At 37.5% G+C, this 18,957-nt stretch overlaps 1 protein-coding gene and 1 long non-coding RNA gene across 2 annotated transcripts in view; both read right to left on the bottom strand.

Moving 5' to 3' along the window:
- LOC107714391 (uncharacterized) overlaps positions 1–6,698 on the bottom strand; it is a 54,789-nt gene extending 48,091 nt beyond the window's left edge. Inside the window, exon 1 of the long non-coding RNA XR_001636979.1 lies at positions 6,420–6,698. This is a non-coding gene — a long non-coding RNA (uncharacterized LOC107714391). The remainder of the gene's footprint in view (positions 1–6,419) is intronic.
- Positions 6,699–15,619: 8,921 nt separating this feature from the next.
- Positions 15,620–18,957, bottom strand: part of LOC107714390 (collagen alpha-1(XVIII) chain-like) — an 81,793-nt gene continuing 78,455 nt past the window's right edge. The window contains exons 38-43 of the mRNA XM_016520212.1: positions 18,776–18,907; positions 17,940–17,972; positions 17,478–17,801; positions 17,194–17,391; positions 16,456–16,571; positions 15,620–15,927 (exon numbers count right to left, since the gene is read on the bottom strand). Of these exons, the coding sequence (XP_016375698.1) occupies positions 15,714–15,927; positions 16,456–16,571; positions 17,194–17,391; positions 17,478–17,801; positions 17,940–17,972; positions 18,776–18,907 (1,017 nt within the window). The 3' untranslated portion in view covers positions 15,620–15,713. The remainder of the gene's footprint in view (positions 15,928–16,455; positions 16,572–17,193; positions 17,392–17,477; positions 17,802–17,939; positions 17,973–18,775; positions 18,908–18,957) is intronic.

Genomic DNA, 18,957 nt, shown 5'->3' with positions numbered 1-18,957 from the left:
ATGAAAAAAAAAAAAAAAAAAAGCGAGGGAGCGTGAATGTGAAGTGGAGAAGGCGTTCATCACTGGAGTGCCATGGCTTAGCCTAAGAGGCTGAATAATCAGTGGTTAAGCTGTCAGCCCTTCTCTTGCACCTACCGTGTGCTACAAACTCCCGTGCGCTTTTAATCAAACAAAAACGCTGAGATCCAGCCACGCTGCCAAGACAGCGCTATAAGACAGGCTTCAAAGTCTCTTTAAGACTTATCCTGACATATAATATACCTTGCAGTGCACAGGCACCATATGGCAAACATCTTCTAAAGTCACTGACGTCCAAGTCGAGTTTCAAGTCTTTGAGGTGAAGTGCAAGTCGAGTCTCGAATATCTTTTTAGAACAGGTTTCTACTACAGGTTGGTTTTGTAAACCTTTTTGAAGGGCAAGCAATTTTGCATATTCACATGTCTCTATTCTCATATACAATACAAGTTCGGTTAATAAACCTAGTCGACAAACATTACATTTTTATTATGTTGTTCAATTTAAAGTCCAAACCAAGCCTCAAGACAAAAGTTTTCAAGTAGCAGAGGCTTCTCTAAACTACAGGTTAGTTTTATAAACCTTGTTAAAGAACAATCAATTTAATAAATGTTAGGGCTCAAAAAGGATGGCCTGTTGTAACATTAATATATATTTTTTTCATTTGTTCTTAGAATTACTTAACAACAACAGTTATAATACTAAAATAAAAAAAAGATCAAATATTATACGATTTTATTAAATTAAATGTAATTAAAAATAATAAAATGTTTAATATTTAATGAAATAATGTTCCTTTGTTCATAATAATTTTAGCAACAAAAATAATTAAAATATTGATAATATTATTCTTTAATAATAATAAATTCTAGCAAATATAAAAATATATTGCTAAAATTTGTAGAGATCTGTATTTTGTATTTCAATTCAATTTAAGCCTCAAGTCAGGTGTCTAAGTTGAGTCCTAGACTCAGAGACCCACGGATTTGTGAATTTGGAAAAGCAACGTTTCCCTAAACATTTCCAGAACATCTCCACTATATCACTGGAAACAATAAAAATAAACTTAACATTTAAAAAAAATATATAAAGATTCTTGAAAATATCCAAGGAAAAAAAGCTCATTCCTCTGTGGTAGGTCAACAGAAAAAAAACCTTGTTGTTGAGCCCTGGTCTAAGTGGAATTTCAAGCCAATTGACCATATGCATGGAGCGTTCTTTAGAACTTCCGTATAAAGATAAGACAGCTCGTAAACTTCTGGTGAAGTGTCATTTGATGTTGTGGTATATATAGGTAGAGACCATAGACTGTAAAAAAACATGGACGTAGTGTCCGTGACGTCACCCGTAGGTTTCTAAAGAGCGTTTTTTAAGCTCAAAGTGGGCGGAGCCGGCCGTCGCCAACTTGGCAGCGCGTCACTCCCGGATAATCGAAAATGGGCAAAGAGGCGGAAGCTGGTTGCTGAAACCACGCCCACCTAGCTCAACGGTGGTGACAGCAGCTGCAATCCCCCTGCCACTCAAGTGGCCACACCCTTAATTATGCAGAACTTTAAGGCTTAATATAATTTAAACGGATGAATTATAAACAAATTCACCTCCCTTACAGTTGTCATGAAGGGCAAAATTAGCTATATAGACCAAAATAATTTTTTGAACCAGGCTGTAAACATGTTTTTTTCTGCTGTAAAGTTGGGCATTTTAACATGGGGAGTCTATGGGATTGACTCCCTTTTGCAGCCAGCCTCTAGCGGGCAGTTGACGAATTACAGTTTAAGTCACTTCCATGTTGACTTCACGAGAGAGAGCGGGAGGTTGCCGGGAGGTTTTGCTACTCTGAATTTAGTCTGAATCACTTCATGCACAGCTCTGTTTTTGACATCGACTCGTCAGATGTTTTGTTGCGTCCGTTGCTTTATCACTGTCAATCATAGCAATAACTCGCAGCACAATTTAGCGGATTCACTCACTTAATTTTTTACACTCGCGTTTGTCATTCCTGAAACTGTATACGTACACGTTTGGTCCTCTTAGACAAACAAAACATTTCTTCAAATTGTGAATGGATTATGTAGAGAAACCGAGCAAAGTGTGCTCCCCTTATAGCACAGTTGATTTTGACAGTTGACCAGAAATGCCCGAGCTGGCTCATCTAAAACCAGGAAGTAGCCATGCATACAGTATAGTCAATTAATTTGCAACTCAAGCACAACTTGAGTCCAAGTCTCAGACTAGAATTTCTATCTCTGCCATATAGAAGCACAGAGAGCAGCACACGGTAGGCTAACTATGTGCATTCAGTGTATAGCTTGGACTCTATGACTGATTAAATTGGATCACTGTCTGATTAACAAAAGTATGACCTGACTTAATCAAACAGCCTGCTACATCAGAAGCTTACATGACCCACAGATCTACGAATTCAAACAAGCCTGCAATGTTTCCCTAACCTTTTCCAGAACATCTCCACTACATCACTGGAAACAATAAAAATAGCCACGCCACCCAGTCAAGCATTAAGAACGGCGGCAGCGGGGGGGTCCAGGGCCGGTTCGACTCACTCCTTCCCCATCCCCCCTCAGCTTCCTGGGTCCTGATTGATCTCACGGCCCATCGGCGGGTTAAATTACACTGCAGAGTGGCTTTGCGGAGAGACAAAGGGCCCAGAATTTCACAGGCCATAATTCTTTCCGGGCCTTAACTTTGAAAAGGTGCAGCATTCAATTTCAGCCCTCAGCAACACTTTGCATTCGCTTATGAGTTATGACACAGCCATAACTGCGTACCAATCAGACCAAAGGGAGGATGGGGAGGGGGTAAAAAAAAAACTCTCTGTCAGCACCAAGCATCAGTTATAGCGAAATTTAATACAGTAAATAAAAGCGGCTCATCTTCTGGCTGAAGCTAAAGACGAGCTTGCTTCTTTCCACATTCTACTTGCAGAAAACATTGAAGTAAAGTCGGGTATGAAATGATTTACATGTACATTCATGTTTGGATCTCAGTCCAAAGTGACATCCAGGCTCCCATAGCTTCCTGGCACATAGGGAATGGAGAGGAAGCCCAGGGAATGGCAGAGGCCTTTTGATACTCAACTCTGCCGAACCAGCAACTCGGAAGCCAGGACAGCATGAGATCCGGAGAGAAAAAAAAAAAAACAGTCAAAGCACAAAAAGACCAGCTGCTTCGAGATCATGGGCGTCAGCGGAAAAAAAATGTCTTGTTAGAGAGAATATAATTGAACTTGTCTGGCAAGTAATAGCTTTTCCTAAAACTTCATGCATCTGTTTCATGCTGATGAAAATATACAGTGAGGTAAATATGCAACTGAAACTATTCTCAAGTGGTTTAGGAGATATAAGTCCTCATCGATGACATTTCCAACTTACTCTAGCTTAAGAATCTGCCAATATTTGTAATCATACTATGTGATAAGCACAGCTTTCCAATATAAGTCCACAAGCAAGCAGCTAAAAAAAAAAACACCATGCTAAAATGCAAATCCGGACTGCCTGACAGGAACATTTCAAAACACTCAAGCTGTCGGTGAAACAACTTCGACATCCAAGAACCTAATAGATCTAAAAGTGATCTCACAGTTCTTTATAAGTCAAGCATTAAGGCACGTCTTATTTCTCAGGGGGTGCCGCTATTTGTGCAATGATTTAGAAACAATATAAAATCAGCAATATGAAACCGCTGAGTTGTTTTGGAGTAAACATGAGGGGCAGCTAAAAGTCACTGCACAGAATCATTGAACGTCCTTTTAAAATGCAAAAAGTTTCGATAGTTTAATAATAAAAAAAGAGGGAGGTTGAACGAATGTCTCGATTAGCATAAGATACGCTGTTTGCATCTGAAAACTTTTGATGAAATCCACTTTAAAAGGATTGGCGGGACACAAGATGCCATATAACTAAACAGATCAATGCTAAGTTCAACAAAGTAAGGTAACATTTTTCATTCCTGTTATTCTGTCTGTGTTAGTTGAAGATATGTTTATTGTTTGAACAATCACTCCTTCTTTATTCCGCAGTTGGAAATAGGCCAACAAGGCAGCAAAGGAATAATGGTGTTAATTAAGACACCTGTTCTTCTCTGAATTCACTCACCTAACCAATGCTTTCAATAATGCCAGAAAAATGTGCTCTACATTTCAAAACGGTTTAATAAAGAGAATATATACAGGTATATTGTGCTTGTAAAAAGAGCAAGCATTGGGAATGTAATGCTGTTAATCAGATCGATTGGAAATGTCTTTACTATTGGCCAACCGCTAAAGTGCTGGAGACAAGTTCAAGATCTGTCAAACCATGGGCCGGTATTGATGTTTGCACCACTTCAATCTCACGCAGCACCCGTTCACATCAAAGCACTGAACTGAACAGCAGTTTTTTGTCTGCTGTACTCTGTAGATTCAAATCTGAAATATACTCTATGTAAGTATATTAACACTAATGCTTCTAGCTACTCGATTTCACGCATCAATGAATGAATCCTGGAATGCAAGTCCAAACTTCTACAGTCAGTTTTCTCCTTCAGGTCAACAACTGTCATGATGGAGCAATAGTTTCTTATAAGAGAATCTTATAGACATATTAACAACTCTTTGTGTTCTCAAGGATTAAAATACAAGGATTAAAAATACAGTTTAAAGGGATTTAGCACCCAAAAATGAAAATTCTGTCATTTACTTACCGTCTTGACGTTTCAAATCTGTTTGAATTTGAATTTGAAAAATATTGCTAAGCAAACAGTTTTGGTTACCATTGACTTCCATTGTATGGACAAAAAAACCCACTTAGACATATCTCAAAATATCTTCTGCTATGTTCTACAGTAGAAAGTCAGTCATACAGGTTTGAAATAGCGTGAAGTTGAGTAAATGATGACGGAATTTTCATTTTGGCGGGAATTATGCTTTAAATAGCTCCTTTTTGGATACTAAGGTTTATTACTGCCAGGTTTGCGCAAACATACATGTTAAATGAAAAAAGTGTAATGGCACATTCAAGTCATGTCGCATAGATTATATTAAGGAGTTGATAGCATGTGAATGGCACCACAAAGTCCTAATTATGAGTGGGGAAACTGAATTTTCTTCGAGCCCAGAGTTTCTGAGTTGGGGGTGTGAAAGTGAGAAAAGTTTGTAGTTGATGGTAAATTTGTTAAATGTATACAATAATTTTTTATTTACAATAAAACTAGCTAAGCTGCATGTACAAAATACCATTGTTTTGACCAATTATGAATATTTAACAATTCCATTTACAGCACCTTCATATATTCAGTGAAGTAAAAACATCTGATATGCATTCTTCATTTTGTAGAATTAGAGTTAAAAAACCTTGCTGTATTTCTTGTAGAAAAGGTACATCGCCATCTTATTCTGACCAATGTGATTTGAATGTATCTGACATCGTAATTACAACTTCCCCATTCATAAACTTCCCAGGAGGACTTGAACGCACAGTATTTTTTTGCCCCACTAATTTCAACGAACACTGAATGTTTATAAATGCTTCCTCAAACTATTGGTGGGATCAACAAATCATGCTGCCAAAAACTGAACGAATGTTGGGCTGAGCAAAGTTCAATGTTTACACTTTTTCAGTAAAATCGGACTAAAAAGGGGCTACTGGTGAAAAAAATTATTTGAGAATTTTTAAAATTTGTATGTATTTTAAAAAGTTTAAAACGCATTTACAACAGCGCCACAAACTTAAAACGATTATGCTTAAGTTTGTGGCCCTGTTGTAAATACTTTTTACATTTTCAAAAATAAAAAAAAAATTATGCTAAAATACTTTTTTCTACAAAAATACAAGCACTTGCATTGTGCGTGAATTATGTTTCTGACCATATTAAATGTTTGAATTAACCGTGAATACCTTGTTTAGTCCAGTAGTTACATCATGACATTCGTAATCCTAGATCCACAAAACCATCTGTAAGTTTCCTCAAAACACCGCAGCATTAAACAATTCTGACACACAGAAAATAAACTGCTGCAGGGGTGAAGGACAACACAGAGGAAGCGTGTCAAGCTAAAGTACACACTCGGTTCGCGGCGCGGAGCATCGGTTTTCCAGCGTATCCATAGCTGGTGGGCAATACATCGCTTCAGATAAAGTCTTAGATAGAGAAAGTGGTAAGCACTCTGTGTGAACTGAGTTTGGGCTCGAAAACAGTGACCTCACAGATTCTTATCCCTCATCTCTCTCTGCACGCTTTCCTCTGAAAGGAACTGCCAGAGGGGAAAACTTGAAAGCTAAAGAGAGTGAGGGAGGGTGCGTGAGAAAGAGCGTGTGTGAGAAACAATGACAAAATGACATGCAAAGAGGAAAGAGTGTAGAGAAGCGGGGAAAAAGCACAACAAAGTCACATTTAGGTGCTGGCTTACCTGCACACAGTTCAGAAGACGGGACGGTGAAGTGAGGATAGTCAAAGGGGTTGTGGGAGGAGGGTCCGGGCAGGTTGATCCAGCCGCTGACGGGTGGTCCGGGAGGGAGGAAGGAAGGATGGAGTGGCAGGGAGCAGGGAGACGGGGAGGCCAAAGGGGGGATATGAAGCACTAGTCCTCTTTCTTTCCCTCTTTATCCCTCTGGCACAGAGGCATAGAGGCAGACACCAGTACCTGCAGCCACTCAGATAATAGGAGAGAAAAGAGTGCTCACATCCACACACGCTCCAGCACAGGGAGGAAAGAGAGAATGCCCCTCCCACTCCTTCCCAGGACCCAATCGTACACACACTTCACTGGCAACGAATGGGAGCTTTGGCAGCCGGTGCCATGCCCTAGCCAATAAGTGCAATTGCTCATATCCAGTTGGAATAATTAGTCCGAGAGCAGAGCGGAGCGGCTTCCCTTCTGAAGGACAGACAAACGGGCGCACTTACCCAATAAGTGTGATTTAAGACCGCAACCGACATTAGAGTAATTAGATTGTGCCACACTTAACCTAGCAGAATAACGCTGCATGCTCCACTGCAGAACTGGCAGAGGCGCAGGCTACACGGGAAGGGATTCGGAAAGGTGCAATGATGTTAAGCAGGCAGAAATGTTGCGTATAGAGAAGGAGAAGGAATAACTTTTAACACGGTGATCAATGCGCATGATTATCACACTTTCAGGCTTGGTGCTGTGTCCCATTATTTATAATCCGGGACAGAAACAAAGAAAAAAAAAACTTAGTATCAAAAAATTCCAAATGAAATTCTACATTTTGGCCAAAAAAACATCATAAATTCCTGCTATTTTTTTAAATATTATTATTATTTATTTACAAACCAAACAAAAAATAACCGCACACTTCAGTGCACCTGAATGTCACACAATGTCCTGCACCTGAGCCTTCGGGGGTTTTTTCTGTTTTTGTATTTATGACTTATCTTGACTGTATTTTCTTATTTATTTACACCATCCAAAGAGAAAGGAAAACTTGAAATCGCATGAAATCGACCCCTTTAATATGCCTTTTTTTAGGTCTGGTTATGCGTATTATCACATACTGTAAAATATGAGTTCATTTTATGAACTTATTAAATACAGTTACATATATTCACTACTGTTCAAAAGTTTGGGATACAATTTTTTTGAATGAATGAATGACATTAATACTTTTATTCTGCAAGGATGCATGCATTTGATCAAAAGTGACAGTAACATTGTTTGTAATATTACAAAAGATATCTATTTCAAATAAATGCTGTTCTTTTCATTTTTCCATTTATTGAAGAATATTATATTAAAGAAAAATTCATGGTTTCCACAAAAATATTAAAAAGCAACATAATAATAATAATAATAAAAGTTTCTTGAGGACCAAATCAGCACATTAGAACGATTTCTGAAGGATCATGTGACACTGAAGACTAGCGTAATGGCTGCTGAAAATTCCGCTTTGCCATCACAGAAAAAAAAAAATAATAATAATATTATTTTATATAATAATAGTTTTTTTTAATCAAACTTTTGAACTGTAGTGTTGTTTTAATTGTTTTATGTTTTAATATGCCGTAAGGATGACAGTACATTTTTATTTGGCTATAATACCATTAAACATATCACCTTAATACCATTAAAAATGCACCTAAAAATCAAGTCTGGGGTGGCAAATTTTGCCTGTTAATCAAAAAGTTACTTTTCTTTTCTTTTCTCTGCATAAAACCAAAATCACAGACCCGGAACGGAGCTCATTTCATAAGACCTTTTTTTTTTTCTGTTTTCCAGATCAATACTCTGGCTCAGGTCTTGGCTTGAGAAGTGATCAATGGTGAACTGTTAGAATGACGAATGAAAACCACATCGGCACTATCCCCTTCACAGCAGGAAGAACCGATGTGGGGACAGAGATGTAATAATGTCCTATCAACAACCACAAGGAAGGCACCTCTATATACTTTCAGGATGACAAGGTGGTGCTCAAAGTGGTGAAACTTCTTTTAGCACCCGATTCTGCTGACGTCCGAGTGACCCGGCATTATTTCAGGGTCGAGGCTCCTGAGCCATTCTCGGTTTACGCACTTCTGCTCAGTGAATCTTGTGCAGCGGTGAAATCGATGCACCTATCGATATCATGCATCATAACATGGGCCGATATGCATAATATGAGCAAACACAAACCTATGATGATTCAGCAGGTGTTCGCACACAGCCCTCCCATACATCAGAGTATCAGTATTTACAAGTAAAGCAGCTTAAGCATGGAGTTGACAGCGACGGTGAAATGTGCTATAGACTGTAGCACGCAGGGCTTCCTCCAAGAGGACTGGGTGGGAGAGGAGGGCCCATAAAAAATGCATGAGCAACAGGAGGAGATGTCACATCGGATATGTTTCCAGCTACAGAGATACTGGTGTGTGGAGAGCTGTGAGAGTGAAAGGTACAAGTGAACTCAGGTCTAAGAAGACAGAAGTGAGGGGGGAAAAGCACTTAACTTCCACCACTAAACCTGCCAAGACCATTGCCGCGCTGTGCCAGCAATAACAGAGATTTAGACATAAATCCATTGATGCACAAGAGACTTAATGGCTTATGTATGGCTTGATGCGTAAATATCCACAATCACTACAAAAAAATAGTATTTATTCAGCCTGTATATAGAGTCTGTCATCACACTTACTGCCCCAGTGATTTACATTCAGTCTGAGACACAGATCTGTTTCATTATAAACGCATTTACAACAATGGGGTTTTGAAAGCATGGCATACCACTGCCTTAGTCTACAAATTCAGAAAGATATCTCATCAAATATTCATTAATTCTGGAGTACAATCATGCTTTAAATGTCATGCTTAGCAGGGGAGATGGGCACCGCTTAGGCAAGAGGATTTATAACATGGCACTTATAAGTGGATATCATTATAACTGGGTTTGATGTCTTTAAACAGTGACTGACAATAAAAACAAACATATGTGGGCATCAAACAGAAATAAACAGCGGGTTTGTAGTTTTAAATAAAGCGGAATAATTGGTTATAGGCCTGTTTTTAAGAATTGCAACATATAAATGGTTTAAATCCAACCCAGGCTCTTTGGAAAAACGTGCCTGTGGCGACATTTCTGCAAAGTGATGTTAAATTGATTCTTCTTTTGTGACACTTTCACAGAAAAATATCCAGTGGTTGCGCTAAAAGCACGTTCGGTTTTAGCTTAAACAGATGAACGTGAATCTGGATATACTTCATTGTTTATTTTTGTACATATCGTGGCAGTTCAGAAATGAAATGTCTGGTGAGTGGCTCTAAAAGATTAATGCTCTATCATGTTTAAAAATAACATACCACCTACCCAAAACCTAACTGATAGTTTTGACAAAAGCAAACATTAGATAAAAGCACATTTGTTGCAGCAACCATGCCATTATAGCCTACTTCTACGAGTCTTTGAACTCTTTTATCATGATTCGTGTTTCACCGCATTGCAAGTGCAATGATGTGCCAGGTGAGCTTTCGAGCAAGTTTACTATGTCAAGAAAAGCCATACAAATGGAGCTGATTATGTAATACAAAAACATCACAAATGTATTTGTTTACAAACTCTGCATTACGGTAAATGTTTTAAACAGTATTCTGCAAGGAACCATGTGAAAATAAGTCTTTGATAGTCTGCCCTGTAATTAATTTGTGTGAACATGAATAAAAGGTTTTGGTGCTTTACTACCACTAGTGGTCATTTCAGCTGAAACTGCAGTGAATTGCATGTATAGATTATATACGTTTTTGGAGTTTTGCAAAAATGTAAATAGAGGCATGTTTTTCCAAAGAGCTTAGGTTAAATTACAGTAAAAGACCAATTGCAATGTTTCATCTGACATAAGTGATGTGAGATGATCAGATGATGTTTGGGATTGGAAATATTAAACCTAAAACTTACAATTTTAGTAAAAGTTACAGTGTATGTTTTTATAGCACAATCAACTTGATTATTATCTCAAATGATGATTCCTAAAAATGTAATTCCTAATGATATGACTCCTTTAATGCTTTATCTAAAATACATTTTCATGGTCAGTAAAAAATATTTATGGATCGCAAATTGTCTCAGTTAACATCCACTGGTGCATGAGTGAGGCATAAAATTCATTTTGGACCCTGCTCATATGGCTGAAAGTCAGTAGATTGCAATGATTATGATTTCATTGTTAGTGCAACAAATAAGCCAACATTTTGCTCAATATAATTTTGAGTAATGAGGGCTATCATATTTCCATAGCCATTCTTGTGACATCTCATTTAAGCTGCATCTCATTGACAGGTTTGGCAGCTTCATATGCAAAGATGAGAGTGCAAGATAGTAAATGAAGCAGCAGCATAAACCACCTCCATAAAACCAACAGCGCTCAGCGGCACAGCATCTTCATTTCAGTGACTCACAAAGACAGCATAAACACAGCACGTCTAACAGACATGGCTTTTGCCTCCGCTACCAATGTAATTAAAGCCAACATCTTGCCCCGCTCTCGTATCATTACCGTCTGTAGACCATTTGGATGCGCTTTGTTATTACTTACTTGCTGTTAAATATAGATTTCCTGTGCCAGCGCTAGAGATTGCAGTCAGCTGCAGATTATATCACTCGACAGGGGTGCAACAAGCTTTTTTGGATCTGTCACCCCTTTTTTGGGGGGTCAGTATAAAAAGCTGATTACAAAGAATAGAAAAATGAAGGCTTATATTTAGGATACTGCAGTGCTCTATTAACTGTACTAGAAGTAAAAGCATGAGAATTTTTTTATATATCTATTTTATTTGATAAGCAATTTTACACAATTTAGAATAATAGTAGAGTCAATTAATGTAGGTTTTTGTTTATTTGTTTGTTTGTTTTTGTTTTGTTTTTTCATACTGTGTAAACCAGTTTTCACTTTTTAATCAAGTGTTTACCTTTCACTTTTCTGTATAGTCATATACCTTAGGAAAGGCTATTGAAGAAAAGGCAATTACACAATGCCCATAAACACTTACATACATACATACAAGTTTGGAATTATGTATTTGAAAACAACACACTTGGACATTTCAACCTTAAAGATACTGAAATATAACCATTGTGACAACAGTGAGAGGAACCAGCTGCTACATCACTAATGATCAGGTAACCAAATAATAATTAATACAAATAATACCAAAACTGACTAATACATAATAAGAAGAAAATACCTGTATATTTGGATGAACTTTCTGAGAAATATGGAGACGAGAAATGTACAGTAGGTGCTTCAGAAATGACAAGATGGCACAGCCTCATCAAAACTACAAATACCCTGCAAGAGCTGGCGCTCTCTCTGGCAGCGGCACAGGCAACATAAACGCATTTACACAAATTTATGATAGCGATAAACAGCGAATCAGCAATCAGGCGATTGTAGCTTTGAATAGCAGAAAGAAATAATATGCGTGCTTATTGTCGTGACAGAGCTGCTGTAGTTCGGCAGTGAATTGACTTTAGAACCAGTTTTGGCAAATCATCTGCGTTCCCGATTTTCTGCTGTATCTTATGATCAATATATATTTTACCTGTTATCCATTCTAGATGTTTTGCCGTGAACTCGCTTCGCTCTGGTTTACGTCACTGTCAAGTGTTGTTTACTGATTGGTTCAAAATGTAAATATTCATCGCTAACGTTCAGGCTTACCGTAGCTCGTCAACTTTACATTTTCCAAACTAAATACATAAATCTAGAAATAGGAAAACCTATTAATAACGTTAGATTAAAAGAAAAAACTATCTATTGTTAATGTATATTAAAGGCAATGTAAAGACAGAAGGGAGGGAGGAAAAAATAATACAATGTGTCCATCACCAGAATTGCTTCTTATTTAACCACCGACGGCGATGTCTGATTCGTGAACGAATTGCTCTTTTGAATCGGATCTTTTTAATGAATAGGTTCGCATCAAAATGGTTTGAATGATTCGTTTACTATTCGAAATGAATCTGTCCTGACGGTTCTCGAGTCAACATCAACAATTCACACTTACAGAGAAGCGTCTTTTTTAGACAAATCCAAATCAAATTGTGTTCTAAACCGAGGATTTGACTGATGAGGTGTTAAGTTAATAGCAGAGGACTTACAGATAAAACTGCTATACTTTCTATATTAGTTTCAGTTAAATTAGGCCACTTTTGTCATTTATCTTTTTTATTTTTATTTTCTGATGGATTTCCCCTGAGGGGACCCCTATTGATGGGTCTACAGAATATGATGCTGTTAAGTATACACAAATTTGCACCCGTCAATCAGCCAGAGGCTTTTGGGAGAAGATTTGGGCATTTTAAAGGAATAGTTCACCCAAAAATTAAAATTACCCTATGATGTAATCACCCTCAAGCCATCCTAAGTGTATATGACTTTCTTCTTTCCGACAAATACAATCGGAGTTATATTTAAAAATGTCCTGACTCTTCAAAGCTTTATAATTGCAGTGGATGGGTGGTAGTATTCAATAGTCCAATAGAAGTCCAATAAACTGTGTCCATCCATCATAAAAAAGTGCCCCACATGGCTCCGGGGGGTTAAAGGCCTCCTGAAGCTAATCGATACATTTTTGTAAGAAAAATATCCATATTTTAAACTTTATAAACCTTAATCTCTAGCTTCCACTAACTGTCATACGCGCGTACACGAGAGAGTCACGTTCCAGCAGATGATGTAGGACGTATGAATATTTTTCTTACAAAAACGCATCGATTGTCTTCAGGAGGCCTTTATTAAGTAGTTTCAAAAAGGCGGGGCATAGAGGAGAAACAATAATGTACAGTATGTGGAAAATAATGTGTTTTTTTAACTTTAAACCGCATAAACACATTTCATTACACCAAATACACAAAATAATGTTCTTTTTAGCAGCATCATATGACCCCTTTAAGGACTTTTTACCCAAGAATAAAACTTTGTTTTCTTTTGTTTCAGTACAGATCACAACAAAAACAACAACAGTTAATCATAAAGACAGTCATCCCGCTGAACTCCCGCTGAGTTCCTGCTGTCATCCTGCACTGTGATGATCCATACTCTATCTGAAATCGTTTGAAACCGTACTCTTTAACAACCATAGCATTTTAGTTATTTTTTATTTAATTTTCACTTAATCAACTTTCTCAAATGCCCATGGGTTATATTACCACAGGCTTGGTCCACCTGCTTGACATGCTTGCAGAGGACCTTTAAGTCCTGAGATACAAAAGGGCCGCTTCACCAGCTCGCTGTCAGCAGTCTCTGATTTGTGCCTTGAAGCCCTCTCAAGGCCACATCGCTAAATCCTATTGAACAGGCTGTAAAACCCTTCAGGCGGACAGAGAATCAGTGCAATAGGCACTGAGGAGGGATTGCAATGTCATCAAAGGGGCATGCTGTGCAATTTAGAGACATGCATGAATCAGGACTTTGGGGCCCTTGGCCACACAGTAGTTGCACAGAAGACATTTGCCTGAGAGAGTATTTCAGTGCTTAAACAGCATTTAGCAGAATCGCAGTTTACAATTCCAACCATTGAGAAGGAAGGGCACTTATGCTGATCAAAGGTGGCTTTTATGTGAACTAGAAGTAAGGATTTACTGTATACCAAAAGTCACTTAATCTTAACCTAACGACGAGTTCTTCAAACTATGTTTTTTTTAATGTATATATGACTTCAGTAAATAATGACAAATAGCAATTTTTGGCTTTTAAACATCTAATTATTGTGGAGAAAAATTAATCTCACAAATGAAAACAATGGGTAAAAGCCTTTATGAATTTAAAGTCTAAAATACATACTTGTGAGAGGAAAAATGTACCTTTATTTTTTAGTAATCAGTCAGTGAACAGTAAACACATTCATGATATGAAATGGCTTGTGAATGGTGTCTGATATGTTAATATTGTGCATTAATAGACAACAGAGTCTAAGATATGTGTAGACAGGTCAGATTTTAAGGAAATTGATTTTGATACACAAGAACTAGTGCCAGAATTATTGTGGCAAACAAAAACAAAATCATTTATTCAGTGCCTCTGAGACATGGTACAGCACAAACTGGTTTTTAAAAAAGACTAGAAGCCCACAGGGTTGTACTGAATACATCAGTAGCACTACAGTGGATTAGGTGTCTGAAATTCCATATGGATAGAAGATAAAGTGTCATCATAAAACACATCTGTCTCTCCCAAACAACACTGTCAGCAGCTGTTTCATCAGTGAAAAGCACCGAATGCAACCAAAGCCTCTGAAACGTCCAATGAATTATAGGACAAGTAACCGCTATTTTTGAGTAACAGATTTTTTTACATTAATATTTGTTGCAAAAATCTTGCAGCTTCCCCTCTTGACTTAAATCAGTCACTTTGCTTTATCAAAACTTCTGGAATCAACCAGAAGTGTAAAACAATGACACTAAGAAGAAGGGGCATATGAAATTTCACATTAATCACAATAGAAACACACAGTGATCCCATAGATGCAACAGACGTATTTAAAATAATTTTGTTTTTTACAAAAACTCTTTTGAGGGATAGGTATTGAATTACTCAAAGCATCTTTTTGCCAACTGGAGCTTTTTGGAGACAGTGACCATTTTTAGCTACAGTTAACTATTGTAAAGTAAAGTCTTGCACTTTTATCTGTGGAAGTATGTAAAAGTGCTCACTAAAATAGAAAAAAGTATGGTTTACAGTTTCAAATCATATTTTAGCTCTCTTTATTGCGAAATAAATATTTTCTCTTTTTGAATCCTAAAACTAAAATGTCAGGTTTGCCCCTCTGTATTCAACAAACCTTGGATGAAAATGGAAACGGTACAGACAAATGAGTAGAAAAAAGTTACACAAAAAATAGCTAAAATTGGTTAGATATACCAATTAAGACATCTTCAAAAAAAAAAAAAAAAAGCAACACAGACGACAAACAATTCATATACAAAATTTTATATGGATAAAGTTCGAAACACTGCCTCGGGTGGCCTCACTTCTCTGGTTTAACCCCCTGAAAAATATGTGCCAATGCCCTGAGAGAGAGCAAACACCTCCATGTTCAACCTGTCTCTTTGGCGTTACGGTGAGGGAACAGATTCTCCTTAAGGCAGACTCAGTTCTTTTTACATTTTTTATCATATTCTTTTTTTCCTTTTCGTTAGATACAGGCATCTACTGGAGCGAAACTCGGCCTGTATAAACGGTTGTGTTGAGTGTTCAAAGGCTCTTTAGGACGGCTTTATTTCTTGGATTGTGTCATGTAGCTGTTCTCGATGCACAGCACGATGTAGGAACTGGAGCAGCTGCTGGAGGTCTGCTGGAGGAGTTGGCCAGCCTGCAGAGACGAGGCCAAGCCTGTCACCGCACGGTCTCCGGCCCTCCACGTCTCACAGTAGTTATCCGTCTGCCTGTGACCCCTGTCACTGGACCCATGCCAGATCATCTTCTCTGGCCTACAGGATAGAGGAAGAAAAATGGTCATTTTAGGTGGTTTAAGATAGCCTCAGACTGCATTCAATCAAAACCTGGAAGACCTTTCCAAAACTGCAAAGTCAAATCGCATTGCCTGACTGTGGGATCAGGATGCACAGCTTTTTATCCATCTACTGGGAAACTACATTTTGTTTACAAGGTACTAGACAGCTACAATGAGTTCGGAGGAAGAGTCAATAACTGGACAGGCCAAAATTTGGGCACTGAATCGTTGAAAGAGTTGCATAAGGCACTTAATAGCAAGAAAGAAAAAAAGAACAATGGACTGATAGATATTACAATAGAGTGATAGAATCAACATAAAGACAGAACGATAGATAGAATGATAGATAGATAGATAGATAGATAGATAGATAGATAGATAGAGCATTGATCTCTAGCTCCAATACTCTGAGCGTTTTTTAAAGAAAAATGAAAAGTGACAGGACGCTGTGCTGAGGCCTCTGTTTGAAGGGTTCACAGGATCAGCCAAAGCCACTGGCACTCACCAGGCACTGTCCCGCAGGACATCTCTGCCATCAAATGAGTAGATAGGAGCATTGTCCTTCATCCTGCTCTCTGAGTCACTGAAGAGAGACTCCCAGCTTCTGAAAAGGACTTGATCCTGCAGAAGGAAATATTAATGCCATGAAAAGACAAGAAACAACCAAGATCACTAAGTGAGTTCATTGGGTAAGTTTAGTCTTGAGGAGAAAATGTTGAGGAATTGTCAAAATGATCCAAAAGATCAATTGAACACTCATCTACCAACATAGATAATTCTACAAGCCTGAAAATCTGAAAAAAAATACAATAATTTATTATAATAATAATAATAATGAGATGGGAAGAATTTTTTTTTATTTCAACACTTTTTGCTCGCTCGCAAAAACGTTTGCGTTCCCCAGAAAAAAATGTTAAATTAAATGATAAATAAAATGAAATATATAAAACTTATAATTCTTTTATTTCAGCTAGTTTCCAGGGCAACATTTCTTATTTTCATTTAGTTTCACAAAAAAGAAAAAAATTACAAAAAATAATAAAATAAAATTAATAACAAAACCTATATAGAAATATAAAAAAACACTCATATACACTTTTAAAACACACAAAAAAATTACTAAAACTTTAACTAAAATTAACATGAAAGAAAAGAAAATATAAAAATAAAATAAAATTCAAAATATTAACAAAAACTACAATAGTATCTCAATGATACAAAAAAAAAAAACACTGCTACACACCTTGAGGTTAACAATCGGTAATGTCTCTCTGTCAGATTTGCGGACGATACTATAGAGATCCTGAAGTTTGGAAGACAGGAAGGCTCTGAACGTTCCCTTCAGGCCCACGGCCCGAGCCTGCTGGAAGCACAGGAAGTCTGCCCCACGAATGCCTCTCATGTTGCCCGCTTGTGGAGAATTCAGGGCGATAAGATGCAACTGTACAGAAAATGAAAATGGTGTCAAAAAAGGAAATAAACACAGGGGACCTGTGCAAACGTTGTGGTGAATTTGACTGAACTAACCCCTGGTCCAGAAGTGTGGGTGTGGCCCTCCGGTTGACTGACAGGGGGGCTAGGGCGGCGGGCTGGAGTGATGGGGTTCCTCTCAGGTTGAACGGGGTATCTATGTGGTTGTACAGGATCGATGTACCTGTTATCAGTGTAGGGTGGGTATCGTGGATCTGGGTAATGGGAGTCGGGCGGACTGGGGTTTCTATTCTCTGGCTCCCTCCTTGGAAACTCGATCGGCTGGTGCGGTGGAGAAATCTGCTCTGCTCCATTGTCAGCTGTGTGGTCTTGGGAATAGTGAACAACAGGGGGCGGCTGGACCGCTGCCACTTCATTGTCCTGGAGGAAGAGCCAACAAGCTAGTCATACCTTCAGGAATTGATATGCACATCCACTAATTCCATCCTCCTTTGATTAAACTGTGGGTGCTTATTTGAATGTGAAAGCATAAAAAAGAGCTTTATTCACACTCCTTACCAGCTCTCCAAAGAAGGGTTTATTATCTCCAAGCTGCAAATAAAAGGAAAACTGTGTTAGAATTTGAGAAGACATGTCAAAAAAATAAAAGAATAAACCCTATTGTAATGTTCTCTTTAAAATGAGTCAATGACAAATAAAAATGCATAAAATGATGAAATGAAAAAATCTAGTTTAAATAACATCCACCATGTTCCTAGAAATATGCATTCATGTTGATTTTCAATGTCTGGAAAAAGCCTTTATGTCTTTTTGATTATCATACCATAATTTTGGTTTAACGCCTCTAACTATGGCAAGTGGTGTGACCAACTAATAAAACATATTTTATTACGCCTGGAGTACATTTGAGTGTGCTTAAATAACTATTTTCAAAATCATAAATAATATTACTTTCCAAAATGTTGTCAAACACATTTTTCATTGATTTTATTTATTTATTTTTACAATTATTAAAAATGATGAAGTTTTTTTTTTTTTTTATCATATGACAAACAGAACAAATCCTGTCATGCCATAAAAATGTCAATTATATAATTATATTTTTAATGAACTTACTGACCACAACAGTCATGATATTTATGATAGTCATGACAGTTGCAATACCATTTCCTGTTTTAATGGTTTACTTGTCACATGACAACACAATTGCTACCTGTTTGTTGGTTATACAACACTAACTTTGATTTGGCAGACAATTTTATTAAAAATTTTTTTCAAAATGCTCATATTATAAAAATTGTTATTAAAGTAATTTTATGTATGAAATGCATTTTTAATATTATTTTACAACAAATTAAAAGGTGTGAACAAAAATGAGTGTTTAAGCACCATACCATCACTTGTCTGACACCATCCCGAACTCTGAGGTAGAGATCGTTTCTGTCCAAAATGTAAATCAAAGCACCTTCAGACTGTCTGCGTGCCGTAGCCATCATTATGTCATAAGACCTCAGGAAAGTCACCTGCTGACACCATGGGCATGATTAAAGTAGAAAGTGTCAGGTATGTAATCCCA

The sequence above is a fragment of the Sinocyclocheilus rhinocerous genome, unplaced genomic scaffold, assembly GCF_001515625.1.
Source record: "Sinocyclocheilus rhinocerous isolate Xijiao unplaced genomic scaffold, SAMN03320098_v1.1 scaffold449, whole genome shotgun sequence".
NCBI lineage: Eukaryota > Metazoa > Chordata > Actinopteri > Cypriniformes > Cyprinidae > Sinocyclocheilus > Sinocyclocheilus rhinocerous.
Note: the sequence above shows the minus strand (reverse complement) of the source record. Positions and strands in the feature narration are given on the sequence as shown.